Consider the following 21,404-nt stretch of genomic DNA (forward strand, 5'->3'; position numbering starts at 1 on the left):
CAACCACCGGGCCGCAGCCCCGGTACCGGATCGTGGCCCGATTGGTACCGGGCCGCAGAAGAATTTTTTATTAATTTTTATTAGAAAAAAAAAAAAAAAAATGTTTTATTAAATCAACATAAAAAACACAATATACACTTACAATTAGTGCACCAACCACAAAAACCTCCCTTTCTCATGACAAAAACCTCCCTTTTTCATGACAAAGAAAAAAGAAAAGAAAAGAAAAAAAGGATTCCCCCACCCGGGCCGCGGGACAAATTATTAAGCGTTGACCGGTCCGCGGATACAAAAAGGTTGGGGACCACTGATGTAGAGCATGTCGCCACCGGACTCTGGAGCAGTAGAGACTCGTTCTCTCGAGTGATCAATCACGCTTTTCCATCTGGCAATCTGATGGACGAGTCTGCCTTGGGAGGTTGCCAGGAGAATGGTACATTTCGGACTGCATTGTGCCGAGTGTGAAAATTGGTGGAGGAGGAAATATTTTGTGGGTTTGTTTTTCAGGAGTTGGGCTTGGCCTCTTAATTTCCAGTGAAAGGAACTTTGAATGCTCCAAGATACCAAAACATTTTGGACAATTCCATGTTCCCAACCTTGTGGGAACAGTTTGGCGCGGGCCCTTTCCTCTTCCAACATGACTGTGCACCAGTGCACAAAGCAAGGTCCATAAAGACATGGATGACAGAGTCCGGTGTGGATAACTTGACTGGCCTGCACAAAGTCCTGACCTAAACCTGATAGAACACCTTTGGGTTAGTATGTGACCTCACTAATGCGCTTTTGGAAGAATGTTCGAAAATTCATATAAACACACTCCATAACATTGTGGACAGCCTTCCCAGAAGAGTTTACGCTTGAATAGCTGCAGAAGGTGGACTGACATCATGGCATTTCAAGCTTATATGTGAGTTAAGGGTGGTGGCCAAATATTTTTGGCCATATATAAGATTGACGTAAATGAGCGCTTGTGATGACTGCAGTTTGTCATTTTTGTCCACGATGTGTCGCTGTGGAAAAAAAGGATTCAGAGTTTTGCCGCTGAGAAAGAAGAGCGCGTGTTTGATTGGAGGAAGTTTACGCACCGACAAAGAAAGATGGCCGAAGTGATAGAGCTACAGAAACTCAAGGTTGGTACTCCTACTTAAAATAAATGATTTAGCTCACAGAGGCCGGCTTTCACAATGAATGACAAATTATAACGCATGTTAGCGTAAATGTCTGTTAGAAGACTTACGATAAAATGAACAGTTTGACGAGTACAACGTGTCCACCGGCTGCTAAGGCTAACCATTACCGTGTGGTCAGGTTGTCCTACTGCACCGCACACACGTATAAACTACGTGATAACACACATAGTCACAGCTGCTTTAGACTTACTTAACGGACAAATGAGAAGGCATTGTATTAAACTGCAACACATTCTGAAGTTTGAAAGGCAGGTGACGGCAGCATGTTTGACCTACTTCGGTCTTGTAACAGCCACGATACTCTACTCCTAAGAAGTGCAGTATAGCTAAATATTTTCGTTTGTGATTTATCTGTAAGCACAATCAATAACGTTCCCAGCCGCTATGAAATCAATGTTTTATGAATCTAAATTGAAAGGATTAAACTTTTTGAAATATCGTTATGTTGTTATTTTTCAGCTTGCTGAGCTGAGGCAAGAGTGTGAAGCAAGAGGGCTTGAAACCAAGGGAAACAAAGGCGAGCTCATCGCACGCCTGCAGACCTACCTTGAGGAGCAGGGTGAGGAGCAATACCACCAGTGCACTAACCCCGGATTTCCACTGAATATGAAAGTGATGCGGAAAGGCACCCGCGCGGCGGCCTTTTTCCGTTTTAATTCAAGTCAATATGTCCGTTTTCACCGTCTGTGGAACATTACCGACATTCTATGTTGAAGAGGTTCATTTAGCCTACTGACGTGTATTTATAAATAGTTGATTTATATAGGCTAGTAAGGTAAAGTGTTGTACCTGGATGGTACAATCCATCAGGCATGTGATTTTTTCGGTCTAAAGTCGGAATTCCGTCTTTTTTAATCTCGGGGGGGAAAATAGTGTCGATCAATCGTAGTTGATTGGTCGATATGTTCCTTGCGACCAATCAGGACATCTGTTTTGAATGATGACGTTATTACCGCCATTTTCCAAATGTAAACGATGTCGGTTCTCAAGAGAGAGGACGCTTAAAGAGTAAAATAAATTAATAAACATGTCAAAAATAAGTTTCGATGGGACTGGATGGAAAGGGAAATCACTGATACTGTTGGGAAAAAGGAAGTTACGACTTTGTTCGGCGATTTTATTCGGAAAATCGATTGTCCTGGAAAAGTTTTGTGCACGGGGTGTCATGATAATTTTGACTATGGATCACAAGATTTCAAGGCTTTGGAAGTACATGCGAAACGCCAAAAACATATGAAACAACTTGAATCAAGGAAAACAAACTTTTCACTAGCTGGTACTTTTGGATGTCAACCGAAAGTGAGCAAACCTTACGGACTTCATCCTTTGTTTACATCGACAACTGCCGTAGACATCAAGAGGAAAGATCCACCCAAACAACCCACTTCGTTGCAGACAGGGTAGTTAATAATGAGGTAAGCTAAAAAATATTTACTTGCGTAATATGCATGTTTGTTTTAAATATTAACCAATTATTGCTTTGCGAAATATAAATGGGTTTTTCTAAAAATAAAAAGCCACGTGAAACTATATTATGAAATTACAGAAATTCAAAGAGTCGCATTATTGATTCCAGTTAACAATTTATTTGAAATAAATTTGCATATAATGCTAGAGGCAGAATTTGGCACTGAAATTCAAAAAAAGAAGCTACAAAAGCAGAGAAGAAAAACAAAATGCAGGCTGCTCAGAAATTTGCAAGGAAAGCTCATGTTAGGGCTCTCCGAGCAAGTAAATGTGTGAAGTGAACTGATGAACTGTAGATAATAACACTGATCAATGTGACACCTGTGAATGTGAAATGAACACAAGATGTAAATATTAGTGACTAAATACTGTTGGGACTGAACCATATACAGTGATTCACTAGGATAATTGGGGTATGTATGTTCTATTAATGATGTTTTCATGTCTTTAAACACTAAAGTATTTTCTTCAAATGGTGCTGTCTTTGTTAATTTTAGCATGTAAAATTGGTGAAAAACCAGGAGCTTCGGGGGGCGTTGCGCCCCTTGTCCCCCAGACCCCCGGAAATTTTTTCAGTCTTTTTCATTGTGGTCAAATCACATGCCTGATCCATATAACACGTCACAGACAACATCACGCTAGCATCACGTGACACCTCTGATGAAAGCTGCAGAAGCAAGTTAGCCGAAACTTGTCAGATACATCACTTTACCTTACTAGCCTATATATATCAACCATTTATAAATTACCGACATGTTGTTTATGTTACGCATTCCTGCGCTAAATATACGCAGAGCTTCTATATATGCAGGATGCCGCTATAAATCCGTTCAATTTACCTCAAATCTGCTTGTGTTGGACAGGGAGTCATTCACGCAAAAACAAAATAAATTGTATGCTTTACTTTTAAAAATAGCGGTAGATTGTAATCATGTTTAACATTTCCTTTCATTCACGGTGGCGGCTATTCCATTGTGCAACTCACAGAAGATGATGTGGATGTGGATGACGTGCTGGCAGATGATACAGTGGTAATGTGGTCATCTGCAGTCATGTTACGCCGATGAACAGATTATTTTGTTTTTACTCTGTTTCCATTTTCATTTCAGGACTTTGCTAAGAGCGAGGAGATTGTAGACAACGGTAAAGTCCTTAAGGATTCGGAATCTCCTGTGGCCGAGCTGTGAGTTGACTCTAATTTTTTTTATTATATTATCCTGCAACAAATTCATAGCTTTTGCCGGCCCTCCACACATACTTGATTTGATTAAACTGGACCATGTCCATCTTTCATGTACAATACTAGATTAATTTATAGGGGTGTAACGATTAGTTTTAACAATTTGATTCAGAATTTGTGCTTGCTGATACGATTCAGGAACGATATTTTTTTTTTTACAGCAATGTAATCCGAAACATTTCAGTGAGTTGAAATCGATTCAATCAAAATTTATTTATATAGCCCTTAATCGCAAGTGGGTCAAAGGGCTGCACAAGACACAAAGACATCCTGGGCTCTGATCCCACATCAGTGCAAGAAAAAAACTCAACCCATTGGGGGGAATTAGAAACATTGGAGGGGACTGCAGATTTTAATCAAAACTTATGTTAACTGGGTGTTCATTAAAAGATAAAATATAATTTAAAAAAAATAATTCACCAGTTATAAAATTTAAGAAGACAAAGGGCTTACTAAAAATAAATATGCCATTGCAGACCGCGACGATAAAGTGCAAAGAAGTGAAAAAATAAGATTATGCACACAAAAAACATACAAGGAACACACTTTACTGCTCACAACGGATAAAGGGCATCCATTAACCCATCTTTCTGCTCCCAATTTTCTACCGCTTGTCCCTTTCGGTGTCTTGGTGGTGTTTAGCCTATCTTAGCTGAATTCGGGTGGAAGGCGGGGTACACAAGTCGCCACCTCACCGCCTTTGTTAAATAAAACGGTTTTACATCCGTTATTTATGCGTGTGTTTGAGAGGTGGATGGATATGGGGTCCCTCGGTGCACGGTTAATGTTACGGTAGTCTGTACGTCGCGGCTTCGGGCCGTTGGTGGGCGGACCGCTCTGTGAGCAACCATAATTTTGTTTAGATTACTAACTTCAGGTCACGGGCAAACGATGGCGGTTGAGGAAAGAAGGGAAGTGTTTTTAAAGCTTTCGCAGAAACTCAATAATTTGTTTATTTGTGTACACCAGAACAGCTTTGCTGTGCAGTTTGTTTACATGCGGGGGAGCATTTCTGGGCGTGCGGGAACGAGCGGGGTGGGGGCCTAGAGAACGGTGAGGCATCTAGGCGTGTTTCGGAGTTAAAATTTAAGTCACTCTACGGGAGAGAAGGGCACCAATAATGCATTTATTTTTCAAAATCTTTTCAGGTGCTACAGGCGACCAGCTGATCAACTGTCAGTCACCGTCTCACTCACTCTTACTTGCTCTCACATGAGTCTGCTGTCTTTCGGTCTCTCCCTGGTGGTTGGCTGACTGTTGGTTAAGAAGGTAGTTGAAATGATATGCAGCGGAGCCTGCTTTTTAGATGTTAATATCGCCGACGATCACCCTCATTTAAACGTAGGGGCCAAAATCGTGATTATGATTAAAATTCGATTAATTGTGCAGCCCTGTGTTCCTCCTCTTAGTCTTGTCGTTGAAATTGAAGTACCTCCATATTTTCTGGAGACTGAGCATTTTGCCAGCAATATAACCGGAAGAGTTGGTTAGCCTTTCTTTGCAAGGTACAGATACATCCGCAGGTACATTGATCAATCGTTTTGCTCTTTATTTCGCTATAATGAGAAACTGTGTGTGTAAATAAGTTTCTATTAAGAGAACCGTTCAATTTGACACACTGCTTTTTCATAATGGCTTTTTTTTTTTTTTTAAATGTTTGTTTTTCAGGCCCGCTGAAAAGAAGATTGTGAAAATAACTCCTCCAGCAACTGCCGATGAAGTATGTGCAATATGTTTACTACTATAAATACACTACTCCCAAAAATGTTAATTTCAGTATTTTTAAACATTCATTTTCCCGTCAAAATATAACTTTGGTGTTTTTTTAATGAAATATCAATAAAAAATAAGTTTGTTGAAGGCTGACCTCAGCTGCAGGTACTCGCTGTTCCTGTTGCCTAAACGCCGAGTTGATGGTTAGCTAGCCATCGAGCTAGCTGTTGTTGCCTCCATTCGCTCTTCGAGCAACAAAGTTGACTGCTGTCCACTTTGTTGCTAATTATATTTGGATGATTAGAATCCGATCATAGTTAGTTCTGAACAGGTTGTGGTTGTATAATATTTATTAGTAGCCAGCAAAAAGGTATATTTTTGACATGACAGATTGTAAACAGAGGTCACAAGACCAGATATATATTACACGATGAGTCGTGGCTACAGGTTAGAGTTTCTAAATGGGAAACTTTTTCTGAGTTCTTTGCATACATGTTATACAATTTTGCATTAAATTTTCAATGATAATAATTTTAGTAAGTTATTTACTAAAAACAAACAATTATGTGGGACATGTAAATGTCAAAAGGACAACTAAAAGAGGTTATTAGATCACAATAAATCTAAGGGTAAAATATAGTGTAGAAATGCACACAATTGCATGAAATGTATTCTTGATTTTATAAATTTTCTTTCAGGGTTGGCATGGCAGCACTTCATGCTGATAGAATTGTTCCTCTCTTTTTTCCTCAAAGGGTGCTCACATCTTTGAAAGTTCAAGATATTCACCTTTTGGCTGAAATTTTAGGATGAGCCTAAAATGCACTATCATTTTTTACAGGGGAACTCAATCTGACCTTCTCTAAACTTGATTAGACATATCCCTGTGTGCAATGTTACACTACGTTTTATATAATTTGCTATTCTCTAACAAACAAACTTCATAATAGGTGTGTTATCATTGATGTCATTGTTCAATTAGAATTGGTGTTCAGGCCATGTCCACACGAACACAGATACTTTATAACCACATACTTTTTTATGCGTTTAAGCCTCTCATCTAGACCTAAACACACACTTTTGTTCTTAATAGCGCACACTTTTGTAAACGCTGGCCAGGGTGAAGTGTTTCAAAACTAAAGATGACTTATTTTAAATTTAAATGTAAACATACTGCTATTTTCACTCTATATTGATAAAAAGACGAATCAAAATGGGCTTTGAAAGACGCTATTGTTGCTACACTATTCCTGCAACACACCCGGTGGTCCTAATGACAGTCAGCTAATTTGGTTAAGATCCACCCGGTGGGGCAACTTTAACAAGCAAGACTTTTTGCTTCATGTCATCAGAAAGGTTTGACATTATCTAATGTTTTCGACCCACATTTAACAACAGATCATAAAGTTATTCACTTACGTGTGATGGTTCCATTTGTGTTAATGTATTTTTATCCCTAACTTTTTGAGAGTAGTTTAATTTGGCAATCGGTGTTTAGCTCCTTTGTGCTGGTGTGTATAGAAAAAAATCACAACATTCTTATGTCCAAATGCTCCTACTGCCTGGAACTTATTTTAATCATATTATCAGTAACAATTGGCATGTGATTGAATTGTACACTATTAAAAAGTAACATTCATGAATTCCACCTTTTGTTGTGTAGATTACTGCCGTTTCAAATGACGTGATAGTATTTGGGCAGCTAAAATGTTTATGTAACCATTAATTGTAATAAACAATGGGCTTAACACAGTATTCATGTGCGTTTCATTGAGTGTAAATATTTTGTCTGAGTAATGTATTTAAAAATTGGGGGGTATGTTTATTATACCAGTCAAGTTTTCTTTAAACACACTTACTGTGCTATTGTCTATAAATGCGAAGGTGTGTCCAAACCTTTGCCTGGTATTTTTTTTTAGATCATTGATATGTATTGATTGGAATAATGTTTGTATGGATATAGCTCATCCGTTGCTGACATGTTCTTTTTTACATTGCAAAGATGGAATGAACACCTTTGCCGGTTGCAAGTCATTTCATTTTCAACGCTATAAATTTTGCAAAGCCCTCGTTTTCTAAAAAATGACTAATTCTCCTGTTCATCCTTTCTTGAGCAGCGACTACAGAAAAGAGTTGAACGTTTCAACTTGCCTGCATCAGCTGAAGACAAGAAGGCCCAACGTGCTGCTAGGTGAGTCAGCATGGATGCCATTGTCATGTATCACATTGTCATTGTGATTTTATTGGCAAAATGAACACATTTCCTTACTTTATTTGAATGGAAAGTAATTAGTATAGTTTAGGCTTTAGTCTCATAATGTAGTCCTACACTGAACCCATCCAACTCTCATCCGATAGACTGGAACCCCTTACTGTAGTACATTTTGGACACAATTGACTAATGTGCAAAAATCCATTTAAAAGCATAACAACTAAGGGTGTGGAGAAAATTAATGCATCAACACTAAACATTAACTTACTGTATTTTTCGGATTTTAAGTCGCTCCGGAGTATTGGTTGCACTGGCCGAAAATTCATAATAAAGAAGGAAAAAACATATATACGTTGCACAGGAGTATAAGTCGCATTTTTGGGGGATATTTATTTGATAAAATCCAACACCAAGAATAGACATTTAAAAGGCAATTTAAAATAAATAAAGAATAGTGAACAACAGGCTGAATAAGTGTACGTTATATGATGCATAAATAACCAACCAAAATATGGTAAGTCCCAAACTACATGAAATAATACACGTCATATTTCTGTTTTCAGGTTTGGCTTACCCAACACTGTCTCCAGTCCATCCACAGGTATGTGTGATTATTGTTTCAATTCAAAATAGATCTGCAATGAATTATATAATGTATTTGTTGTTTCCCCTGTCTAGGCACCACTGCGACCAGCAAGGCTCCTGTAAGCACACACTTTGTAACAAACAAAACACTTGTCTTTTTAAATCGTTGCCAATTTGAAAAAAACAACACAATTTTAACATGTAACATGCATTTTAAAAAGAAAAACAAACTTTTAGCAAGTAGTTAAGGAAGTAATTTAGGCATTACAGCATTTAACTTAGAAAGTAATGGTGTTTGACGGTAAAGTTGGTTTCACTGTGCCTGGACTGTTATTTAATGGTGCATGATGTCCACCTTATGGATAGCTTATATCTTATTTATATATATTTTAGAATGAGAGTTCATATTGATATGGAAATGATAAAAACCTTTCGGAACCTTTAAAGTATGTCAACAATCTATCATTTCAAACAGGTAAATTTCCAAACAAAATGAAATTGGCAAAGGTTGTACACCAGTTTACAAACTATAGACCTGTTTCCTGACTTCCACAATTTTATCAAATTATTGAAAAACTATTCAACAACAGATTGGACAAATCTCATAAATAAAAGTGGAAGACTTGCGGACTAATAATACAGAAAAAGATCTATCATTTCAACATTGAGGGCGAAAGAGCTTACCAATGCAATAGGTGGTAAACAATGTGCAGCTGTGGTGTTATGGACTAAACTAAAGCTTTTGAAACAAATAATTATATCTTAGCAAATTACAATGGTTTGGTATCAGAGGGCTGGTCTTGAAATGTATAAGAAGCTACTTAAATGGGTCGTTATTTTTTTTCTACATTTAAAACACTTGTAGTGTACATAACATGGTATTTTTTTATTAAACGTTTTGCATAGATTTTTTTACAGACCATCTGGACGCTGCTTTCTGACCGTCTCCAGGATGCACCGTTTTGTGAGCGGTCTTATTTGCGTGCCTCCACTTCGACTGAGTCTTCTTCCCACTAGCCATGTTGTTTTTAGCGTGCCCATGTCAAGTCTGCTGATACAAAGTAGTGAATAGTTTAATTGATATTAGAGAAGGCAACAGCAGAGGATCCATGTGCATGTACAAGACAGTCAGCCCCACAACAAGAGAATAGAGATAAAGAAGGATCTTTTTGACAACAAAATACAATTTACAACATGAGGTGGCAAGAAATACAACAATAATGAATAAAACAAAATATGTTCTGGACAAATAATTTCACAATCTCTACTGCTTGCTAGTGTTAATAGTGTCTGAATTACTCTGTAGAAATATGTGGAAATAACTTCCAAAATACTCTACATTCACCAAGCGCGTTACAAAAAAGGTCAGAATAACACATAATGTTGGTTATAGAGAATCCTTAAAACGTTTCATTTATCAATTCAAAAATATTGAAATTTAGTGATTATGTTGCATTTGCAAATAGCCAAAATGATGTACAAAGCAAACTAACCTGCTACTACACAAGTGTCCAACAATTCTTCTTAAAAGAAGAGAAATATAACCTTTAAAAAAAATCTACTTTAGAACAACACTTAAGACTTTTCGTGCCTGAGAATGTGGAATTAAATGTATAGAATTGATAAAGCAAATGAGTCAATGTTCTGAAATTATCCAGTTTAGGAAACTGTTTAAACTCAGTGTTTACAAAGTAGAAAGAAGATTGAAAAAATGTTTTTAAATACAATAATCTTATTCATCTAATTATGTAAATTATAACTGAATTAACTATTTATTGAAGACATTAATATTTATTAATTAAAAGTTTACAAATTGAGATCAGGAAGTGAAAAAAATCTGTTAGTAATTGCTATGAAATGGAAAAGTGATAGGTTTAAGGCTCAATTTGAATTCTCACTCTTCCCCTCCCCTCTTCTAATTTCACTTGACTTGACTCGCTATGTCATTAATCAACGCCATTTGCCAGCAGTGTTATAAATTCGATGCGACAAATGTTTTACCTTACGATGCTGTCACACGCTATGTTCGGCTTTACCTGTGCTTTTATTTTCTTTCGCTTGTCTTTATTAAGAACAACATTTAGACGACAACATTTTTGTCGACGCACGCTACTGCTGGTGCATCAGCTTGCGGTGTGTAAAATGTTTCATTGTGTATTGTTTAAAACCAATATTTACGTGCAGTAGCAAATGTTTGAAGTCTGACTAAAACCAGGAATGTCATTATTATAAAAATCATTATTACGCTTGTTACTTACATTTCTACGCTTCACTGGGTTTCTGGTCTGCCATCTCTCTCCTCGCACTTGATAGTGTATGGAGGTCTGTAAGCTTACTTAGCTTCGAGGGATGTACTTCGCTTTTCCCCCCCTACCTGACGGATAATTTGAACACCTCTTGATTGATGATATAAACACGCAAAAACAATTAGGGGGGCTGAGGCTATTCCTACTCCTTTTCGGACATGTAACGAGAAACTGGAAATATGAGATGTATTATTTTGTGCCTGCATGCATGTTAGAAAAAAACTTAAACCGTTTGTCTGGCTGGAGTAGGAGCTGGCTGCTGCGTCAGTAGGTGCCGATTGGCATTGCTGCGGTCGAGCTGCGTTGAATACATTGTCAGTAGTGTTTTGTTACTTCGGTTCGTTGGTTGGCTTCTGCTTTGATGACAGGATGTTTTGGGACGGGCTTTGCAGAGTCGATACTGGAACTCGCTACGCTGGTCGGGAGGCTCTTCTTTCTCATTATCGTGGCACAAACATACTCATAACTCAAATTGATGCTGGCAACCTGAAGTATAGCAAAAAGCCAAGCGACAACTCGTATTTCATAATATTTGTAAGTTGAGTTGAAAACTACATACTCAAAGGGTTTATATGTAACATATTACTTACACTTTGACTTTTAAAGAGGTGCCTCATCTCCACTTTTCTCTATTTACACATATTAGTTACCTAGTTGCCAAACACACACGCACACACCCACTGATTCTAATGTTCATGGAAATGAAGCCTCTGATATTGAAATCTGACTGTTATGACACTGACAATACAAACGCCTAACAGGACAGTGGCAGATTAACTCGGACTCCCCCAGCTGCTAGACAGGCTAACTAGCAAAACGGCGTGTGCAAGTATTGGCGCTATTTTACAACCAGATGGTGCGACAGCGGAAAAGGCCAATCAAACGTTGGCAAGAAATAATAGCAGGCAGGCAGCACAGAAGTGCATGTTTTAACAAAATGTCCTCCTTTTGCTTGCAGCAGTTTAGGAGTAGTAACATTCGTTTACACAAACAAGCACATGTGAAAAAACAAGGACACCCCATGTATGTGAATAGAATTTACATTAACTTGAAGCTTCCTGTTTTTATCAGGTAAATGTTGATCAGCTAAAGAAAAGGGCAGAAAGATTTGGCATGAACGTCTCATCCGTCTCGCAGAAGGTGACTGAGCCATGTTGGTATGGTTGGAATAAATACATACCACACCCCTTTTTGTTTTTAAAATGCATTTTGTGCCATGTCTGCCAGATGGAAGAGGATGAAAAGCTGAAAAAAAGAAAGGAGCGGTTTGGGATCCAGACAGCCAGTGGGACAGTTGGATCAGCAGACACGGAGGTAGATTTTATTCCTGATAGTTGTGGTTTCTTGTTGTATCCGATTTGTGCTTTTATGATTTTTTTTTTCCCCCCTCCTCCTGCAGGCAAAGAAAGTAAAGCGTGCTGCACGATTTGGAATAGTGTAAACTGTGTGTGTATTTTTGTTTCTTTTTCTAGTTTTCATTTACCAAGGTTCAAAATGTTCTAACTCTTACTAATGGTCACCTTGGGTGTCAAAGATGCATTTAATTACGAATAGTTTGGTTCAGTTAATGGAAATTCATTTTTCATAAAGACACATTCAATGTCAAATCTTGCGCTGTTTTTGAATTGCCACAATTTTAAACATAAATGCTGAAACACAATGTTTCCAAATCAGATGCAAATTAACATTTACATTTGTCTTTTGCTTATCAAATCTGTATATTCTGACTCTGTATCCAAAATTCACTTGGGAGTATAAACACTTGATTTGCATAATTTACTTTTAAGTTTATTACTTTGATTATGACTGAAAATCTCCCAATTGTTCATTATAGTTTATCAGACAAGAAAATCATGGCCGGAGAAGTTGAAATTATGTAATATATTACAGACCGAGCCAGTAGAAGAACCAACTAACAAAAAGTTGTCATTTTTGTTTCAGCTGATCTGAGGGCAAATGTTTTTGAATAACCCATTAAAATTTAATAACTTGATTATATTTTGTTTTATTTGTATTAAGTTGTACTTTTGATGGCTGTAAATGGTTGAGTCACTGCTTCAATTGTCCATTTTATAAAAGTAAGACTTTTTAATTTTCTGATATGGCCTCTGTTTAATTCCATCAGTGCTGTGTGTGTATTTGCTTTGGTCAATACAATTGTCAGACATTGAAACTGTACAATTTTTTGTTTCATAATCAATTCTTATGTAACATTTTGGGCTTATAGGAATTAAAATATACAAAAAAACAAAAGTTTGAAAAAAAATTGCTCGGACTTTTAAGTCTGTTTTTTCTCTGGTTGCACTGAAAGTGCTCGCCACATACAATATTAGAATACTGAAATAGCTTATGAGTGTTCAGTGTTTACAATATAGTATTTGGACAGTGGAAATATATTTTACCTCTTTACTATATAACCAAATTATAGCAGGAATTACAGCAAAACTATTTGCACATTTTCTGATTCTGATTTGATTTGCAAAAATTGCAATCATAGCCATAGTTTTTAGTATTTGAATTAGAATAATTTGCTGTCAAGACTTTTAATATAGGATTTGTATGATTAAAACAAGAAATCAATACATTTCTGGACGTAATTATGGTAACAGAAATTCCCCAAGTCAAGTACAACATTCTTGATACGGGTAAACCAAAAATTTTAATCATTAAATCACATATACATTGATGTTTTATGTTTTACATTAATGGTACTATACTATTGTACTGTTACTGTTGAGTTAAATTGCTCAATTATACAAGCCCTGGAAAAAAATATGTCTAGGAGGATGTTCATTTCCTTAATGTTTTTAGAAAAAAAAAAGATAAGTCATTTTGAATCAAATGTCAACATTCTGGCTTAAGAAAATAAATTGTATTCGTCCGCAATTGTTTCATTTTACAAACCCTGTTTCCATATGAGTTGGGAAATTGTGTTAGATGTAAATATAAACGGAATACAATGATTTGCAAATCATTTTCAACCCATATTCAGTTGAATGCACTACAAAGACAACATATTTGATGTTCAAACTGATAAACGTTTTTTTTTTTTTTGCAAATCATTAACTTTAGAATTTGATGCCAGCAACACGTGACAAAGAAGTTGGGAAAGGTGGCAATACATACTGATAAAGTTGAGTAATGCTCATCAAACAATTATTTGGAACATTACACAGGTGTGCAGGCTAATTGGGAACAGGTGGGTGCCATGATTGGGTGTAAAACAGTTTTTCACAAGAAAGGATGGGGTGAGGTACACCCCTTTGTGAGCAAATAGTCAAACAGTTTAAGAACAATGTTTCTCAAAGTGCAATCCCAAGGAATTTAGGGATTTCAACATGTACGGTCCATAATATCATCAAAGGGTTCAGAGAATCTGGAGAAATCACTCCACGTAAGCATCATGGCCGGAAACCAACATTGAATGACCGTGACCTTCGTCATCATCTGATCCTCTAGGTCAGTGATTCTCAAATGGGGGTACTTGAAGGTATGCCAAGGGCTATGTGTGATTTTTTTTTTTTTTTTAAATATTCCAAAAATAGCAACAATTCAAAAATCCTTTATAAATATATTAATTGAATAATACTTGAACAAAATATGAATGTAAGTTCATTAACTGTGAAAAGAAATGCAACTATTCAGTGTTGACAGTTAGATTTTTTTGTGGACATGTTCCATAAAAATTTATGTTAAAGATTTCTCTTTTTGTGAAGAAATGTTTAGAATGAAGTTCATGAATCCAGGTGGATCTATATTACAATCCCCAAAGAGGGCGCTTTAAGTTGATTACTTCTATGTGTAGAAATCTTTATTTATAATCGAATCACTTGTTTATTTTTCAACAAATTTTTTGTTATTTTTATATCTTTTTTTACAAATGGTTCAAGAAAGACCACTACAAATGAGCAATATTTTGCACTGTTATACAATTTAATAAATCAGAAACTGATGACATAGTGCTGTATTTTACTTCATCTCTTTTTTTTCAACCAAAAATGCTTTGCTCTGATTAGGGGGTATTTAAAGTTAAAACATTTTCACAGGGGGTACATTACTGAAAAAAGGTTGAGAACCACTCCTCTAGGTGGGTGGTAGGAGGCCAGAAGATTATACTAGGTCTTCGTCTCCCACCCATCAGAATCTATATGATATGACCAGCTCCACAACCAAAGCGCGTGCTAATTGGCTTTTTGATTGATTGATAGAAAATTTTATTAGCAGATTGCACAGTTCAGTACATATTCCGTACTATTGAGCACTAAATGCTAACACCCGAATAAGTTTCTCAACTTGCTTAAGTGGGGATTCACGTAAATCAATTCATGGTAAACAAGCTGCAACAAAGCATCCAGTGGGCCCGTATGGGAAGCAAGTCCAGAAGCATCTCTGTTGTTAGGGGGAAGCTGGTGGATCATCGATTCTGTGTGGGTGAGGAGGCTATACCAACAGTGTCTGAGAAGCTTGTCTAGAATCTTGAATGTTGGTATCATGCCACCCTCAAAGACACAGCATGTGGACCAGCTCAAGCAGGATACCATAGCTGGCCTTGAAAACATCGATAAGACCATGTTCCCTGGCCGGTTGAAGCAGTGGTGCCCCCAATGTGGCCTCTTACCATCGAAGACAGACCAACCACAAAGGTAGAAAAGTTGGAGAGGGTGGTTAGTTAATTTGCCAGGAAGTGAGTGGGTCTTCCCAAATGCTTCAGTAACATTGGACTGTATGGAAGAGGTGTTATGAACTTTGTTTCCAGCCTAGTAGAGGAGTTTAAGTGTGCAAAGATAAGGCTGGTAATGATGCTAACAGAGTCTCGTGATCCACGTGTTGCCCAAACATCTCCTACCTAGGTGACCGGAATGAAATGGATTGCAGCGGCAGTTACTCTGCAAGTAAAATAGGATCTTATGCACAGAGACATCATCAGCTTTGTGCAGCGGGGGAGAGGAGGCCTTGGGGAGAGCAGACCAGTGTGGCATATAGCTGCTCCAGCTCAGCAACGCTGGCAGGTTGTAGGGAAAGTACGTCAGCACGAGCAGGCTGCAAGATGTGGAAAGGCTTTTTCACAAGTCAAGCAAGGACAGTGGGTGAGCTGGGAAGGAGTTGAGAGGAGAAAGGTCTTATGGAGGGAGCTCTTGGGCATGGCAGCAGTTCACATCAGCTTATTCTTACGCTCCACTTGTGACGTCCTTCCCTCCCCCTCCAACCTCAAACAGTGGTACAGAGAGGACTCTACGTGCCCCTACTTTTCATCTCCAGCTAACCTCAAACATATTCTTGTTGGCTGCAAGACAAGTGTGTCACAAGGGCACTACACCTGTGGGCACAACCAGGTCCTGAAGTGCCTAGCAGTCACATTAGAGGCCAGACGGGTGAAGATCAATGCCCTGCCCCCTCAACATTACATCATACATCCATAAGAGAGTTCATCTGAGAAGGTGCAGAGTCAACCAAAGGCCATATACCAGACATAGGCCAGGTCGGAGGGGCTTGTGACTGGAAAATGGCAGTGGATCTCAATCAAAAGCTCTGCTTTCCTTCAGAGATGGCCAGATCAAACCTCAGACCAGAAATGGCGCTTGTCGTCCTCACTTCACATTGTGTACATAATATAACTCACGGTTCCCTGGGAGGCTGCTGTGGAGGAAGGATTTGAACACAAAAACCTCAAGTACATCGAGCTGGCAGCTGATGCTGAGCAGAAAGCCAAGGTCTGCCCAGTGGAAGTTGGCTGGAGAGGCTTTGTGGGCCGGAACCACCAGGCTGCTTAAAGACATTGGAGTTCAAGGCCAAACCCTCCGAAAAACTATCAAAGCCCTCTCAGGGGCAGCAGAGGCAGCAGGTCGGTGGCTGTGGGTGAAGAGGAGAAACACCATCTGGAGGTCTCCCAAGACCTACAGCACATATTGATTGAAAGCAGAGGTGGACTCACCTGGGAATGCCAGTTGTTGCCGATGAGCCTCTGGAGGTGTTGTGGGCCTGTCATTGAAACACCAATGAAGAAGGGTGCCCACCCAAATGAAGCTGTCAACCATCCCCCTCCTCCTCTCCATCCCCCTTTTTGCAATCCCATCCAACCAGGTCCAACACTATAACAGCAATTAAGCAGCCCTGATGGATTCATCCTACTATTACCCCTCTACTCAGGTTTTTTTTTTTTATCATGGAATTGTTCCATGTAGTCCTAAAATTGAACTTATTGCGTTAAACACCTTTTGTCAGGATTCTAATAACATTACTGTCATATTGAGGTAAAAAAAACAAAAACATTTTGTGTTTACAAACCTTACAAAAGTAGAACTTTCAAAGATACATTTATACAGTCACATTTAGACATATTTCATGTTTGGTAACTTATTTTAAAACTTAGTGAACACAGTATTTCAAAATGGTAGGATTAAATACTTTCCATTTTATTTTTGTCACTACCGAAATGATCATGTCGCTACCGAAACGTTATATTTTTTGGGGGTGTGAAAATTCTAGCAAATTTTGACCTTAATTAAATAATGCTACCAAATATATGGCAAGCAAACACATATTTGAAGAGTTGTACACTCATGAAAAGGATAAGGTTACTACCATTCGCCACGAGGGGCAGCAATATAATGTCACCTCCTGGTCGAAAATGTAGGGGTGTGGCCTAAATTCAGTATCAGCCATGCCTCTAAAATTCTTGCATTTCGGTAGTGACATAAACCCAGGGACATTAACTTTTGAGTACAGTTTATTAATTTAAAAATTAAACCTAAAAGAAAACCAATAGCGTAAAAACTTTCTTTAAACTTACTCATGAAGATCATTTAAATTACACCATTTCAACAAATTAAAAAAAAAAAAGGTTTTATGCTGTATTTTCAGAAATTTCAGAAAAGCAGTCAGTATCTGGTGTGACCACCAAGTGCTTCACACAGTGTACCACATCTCCTTCGCATAGAGTTGATCTGGTTGTTGACTGTGGGCTGTGGAATACTGGTCTACTCTTCTTCAATGGCTGTGGGAAGTTGCTAGATATTGGCAGGAACTGGAGCACGCAGTCGTGTACGCCAATCCACAGCATACCAAATATGCTCAATGGGTGACATGTCTGGTGAGTATGCTGGCCATACAAGAACCGGGATGTTTTCAGCTTCCAGTAGTTGTGTGCAGATCCTTGCAACATGGGGCCTTGCATTGTCATGCTGCAACATGAGGGGATTGTCTCAGGTGAATGGAACAACAATGGACCTCAGGATCTCGTCACGGTATCTCTGTGCATTTAAAATACCATCAATAAAATGCACTTGCGTTCGTTGCCAATAACATATGCCTCCCATACCATGCCGTGGCATGGGCCGTATAGGCAAATGCTAAGGGCGCCGTCCATCAGGGGGCGCCACGCCAGTGCCACAAATAAAAAAGTTGGTACTATTATTTCTAAATACAAAAAATAATCCCACATTAATAAAATGCAAAGTAAAGCCTATTTAATAGAAATATTATTTGTTACAACATTACGCCCTTCCCCCCCGAACGGTGCGCCCCCTCCCTTCCCGTATCATGACTCTTTTTGGACGTCACCACATCAAAAAATCAACACAAGGTATCACAACGGCCAAAACTGTCAGGTGCCCAGGGAAGAAAAAAGAGAAAAGAAGAGGAGGAGAAACGGGGAAAAGACAGAGTTAGGTAACGTTAGCCTACATGAAATGATTCGTCTGTTACAGAATGTGATAGTAACCTGGCTTTTTAGCATTAAGTTACATGATTCGGCAATTGCTAATCAATAAATAGCTAGTTCTGTTTTAACGACGGGTTAATATTGTGGAGGGGGCTAAATTGTTATGGAAAATAATAATGTAACGTTAGGTAATTACAGTACTCCCACCTTACATTCCTCAGTTAGATCTTTTAAGCAGGTGTTTTTTGTTTACATTGTTGTTGCCTTCTGGTTAGCTAATGTTTGCCCTGCAGGTAATAGTCACTTTTCAACCCCTTTATATATTAGGTATAGTTGTAAGCCTAGTTGTTAAAGTGCACATCATTAATGTTAATTAAGCAATATCACATGAGAGGGAATGCTGTTTTTAAATTTGAGCACTGCTGTGATTCGGTTAAAGATAATCATAACATAACATTCTCATATATTATACTGTTACTTTGCATTATGCTATTCAGCATTTTACTCTAATTATGACAATAAATTGAATCTAATCTAATTTGCATATCAGTTAACATCATACATATATCTCTTTGGTTTTTCATCTATATTATATCATTTCATTTTATTCCTGGAATCATATGTTATTATTATTAGACTGTAATACTCAATGGTGTCACATACTCCTCTCTTCAGCCGCACTGTTGAAATTTCTAAATCCCACCCCTGGGCTATCTACCACATCTACTTGCAATGGAAATGCACAATTTCCCACCATTGCCATCAAAGAACATGACAAACATGGAACACTTAACCTTCCTGCATGAGAAGAAGCTGGCAGAAATTTACCCCAATATGTGGGTTGCTCTGAGAATCTCTGCCACTCTTCCTGTTACAGTGGCTGCTGCTGAAAGAAGCTTTTCTAAGCTCAAACTCATAAAACCTACCTGAGATCTACTATGATGCAAGAACATTTCAGTGGACTTTCCATCATAAGCATAAATCATGTGGTCTCAAATCAGTTGTCATATGATGATGTTGTAATTGACTTGGCTGCAAGAAAGACTAGGAGAGTAAGGCTGTAGCAGGTGATGTGAGGTTGATGAGGGGGTGGTGTACAGTAATTTGTAAGTCATTCGCCACAAGGGCGAATGACTAGTTAATGCAATATTAAAAATGACTAGTTAATGCAATATTAAAAAGCACAAATACAGAACTCTGTAGGATCCCCTTTTTTGTAATATAGTTGTTAAAGTCATATTGGTTTGATAACTTGCTTTGTGCAGTGCCTTATTTATATTGTATTTTTAATTGATTTTATGCAACTTGTTGACACGTTTTATTTTGTGTCTATGTATGTAAAAAATATTGTATTTCATATATTTATTTTTTATATTCATTTATTTATTCATATTTTTTTATCTTGTTAACTAGTCTGATTGTTAATTTGCTTTCTTTAAGTAAAAATAAAAGGTCAAAGACAAAGCTATTCAGTTTCTTGTGAGTATATACCCTTCACGGCCGATGTGGGGGGGCGCCACCTAAAATCTTGCCGATGTGGGGGGCGCCACCTAAAATCTTGCCTATGGCGCCAGATTGGTTAGGTCCTGGCCTGCATACCATAACCCCAACCCCAACAAAGGCCACTCGATTCACAACTTTGACATCAGCTAACCGCTCTCCCACACGATGCAACACAAGTTTCCTGCCATCTGCCCTGAACAGTAAAAACCAAAAAGAGAACACCTCTCCAATGTGCCATCGAATGTGAGCAATTGACGGTTACGATGACGAACTGCAGTCAGGTCAAGACCCCGATGAGGACGACAAGCATTCAGATGAGCTTCCCTGAGACTGTTTGTCAAAGTTTGTGCAGAAATTTTTTGGTTAGGCAAACCAATTGTTGCAGCAGCTGTCCGGGTGGCTGGTCTCAGACATTCATGGAGGTGCACCTGCTGGATGTGTAGGTCCTGGACTAGTGTAGTTACACGTGGTCTGCGGTTGTGAGGCGGGTGGGATATACCGAATTCTCTAGGAACGTCTTTGGAGAAAGCTTATGGTTGAAAAATTAACATTCAATTCACGGGCAACAGCTCTGGTGGACATTCCTGCATTCAGCATGCCAACTGCAGGCGCCCTCAAAACTTGCGATATCTTTAGCATTGTGGCATGTGATAAAACTGCACATTTCAGAGTGGCCTTTTATTGTAGGCAGCCTAAGGCACATCTGTGCAATAATTATGCTGTTTAATCAGCATCTTGATATGCCACACCTCTGAGGTGGGATGGATTATCTTGGCAAAGAAGGAATGTGCAATAACACACATTTAGACAGATTTGTGAACAATATTTGAGAGGGATAAGTCTTTTGTGTGTATAGTCAAAGTTTTAAATATTTCTGTTCAACTCATGAAAAATGGGAGCAAAAACAAAGGTGTTGCTTTATATTTTTGTTCAGTGTATATATATATATATATATATATATATATATATATATGTATATATATATATATATATATATATACATATGTATATATATATATGTATATGTATATATATATATATATACATATGTATGTGTGTGTGTGTGTGTGTGTGTGTGTGTATATGGGCCTCAAGGTGGAAGAGGAGTTAGTGCGTCTGCCTCACAATACGAAGGTCCTGAGTAGTCCTGGGTTCAATCCCGGGCTCGGGATCTTTCTGTGTGGAGTTTGCATGTCCTCCCCGTGACTGCTTGGTATCCGTCCGGGTACTCCGGCTTCCTCCCACCTCCAAAGACATGCACCTGGGGATAGGTTGATTGGCAACACTAAATTGGCCCTAGTGTGTGAATGTGAGTGTGAATGTTGTCTGTCTATCTCTGTTAGCCCTGCGGTGAGGTGGCGACTTGTCTAGGGTGTACACCGAATTCCGCCTGATTGTAGCTAAGATAGGCACCAGCGCCCCCCTCAACCCCAATAGGAATAAGCGGTAGAAATTGAACGGATTGATGGATGTATATTTTTACATATGCATATATATATGTACACATCTATATATGTGTATAAATGAT

General features: G+C 38.3%; 2 protein-coding genes across 2 annotated transcripts in view; both read left to right on the forward strand.

Annotated features, from left to right (window-relative positions):
• Window positions 1–974: 974 nt before the first annotated feature.
• On the forward strand, window positions 975–12,813 carry sarnp (SAP domain containing ribonucleoprotein). Its single transcript, XM_061904319.1, has 11 exons — window positions 975–1,130; window positions 1,650–1,749; window positions 3,645–3,688; window positions 3,767–3,840; window positions 5,566–5,617; window positions 7,728–7,801; window positions 8,386–8,423; window positions 8,501–8,526; window positions 11,785–11,853; window positions 11,941–12,027; window positions 12,113–12,813. The coding sequence occupies exons 1-11, from the start codon at window positions 1,098–1,100 to the stop codon at window positions 12,152–12,154; spliced, it is 639 nt and encodes a 212-aa protein (XP_061760303.1). The 5' UTR covers window positions 975–1,097; the 3' UTR covers window positions 12,155–12,813.
• A 2,421-nt stretch (window positions 12,814–15,234) lies between these two features.
• The window catches only part of kansl2 (KAT8 regulatory NSL complex subunit 2), a 45,764-nt gene continuing 39,594 nt past the window's right edge, over window positions 15,235–21,404 (forward strand). The window contains exon 1 of the mRNA XM_061904313.1: window positions 15,235–15,241. The gene's annotated coding sequence lies outside the window, so the exon portion shown is untranslated. The remainder of the gene's footprint in view (window positions 15,242–21,404) is intronic.

Source organism: Nerophis ophidion, linkage group LG06, assembly GCF_033978795.1.
Source record: "Nerophis ophidion isolate RoL-2023_Sa linkage group LG06, RoL_Noph_v1.0, whole genome shotgun sequence".
NCBI classification, from domain to species: Eukaryota; Metazoa; Chordata; class Actinopteri; order Syngnathiformes; family Syngnathidae; genus Nerophis; species Nerophis ophidion.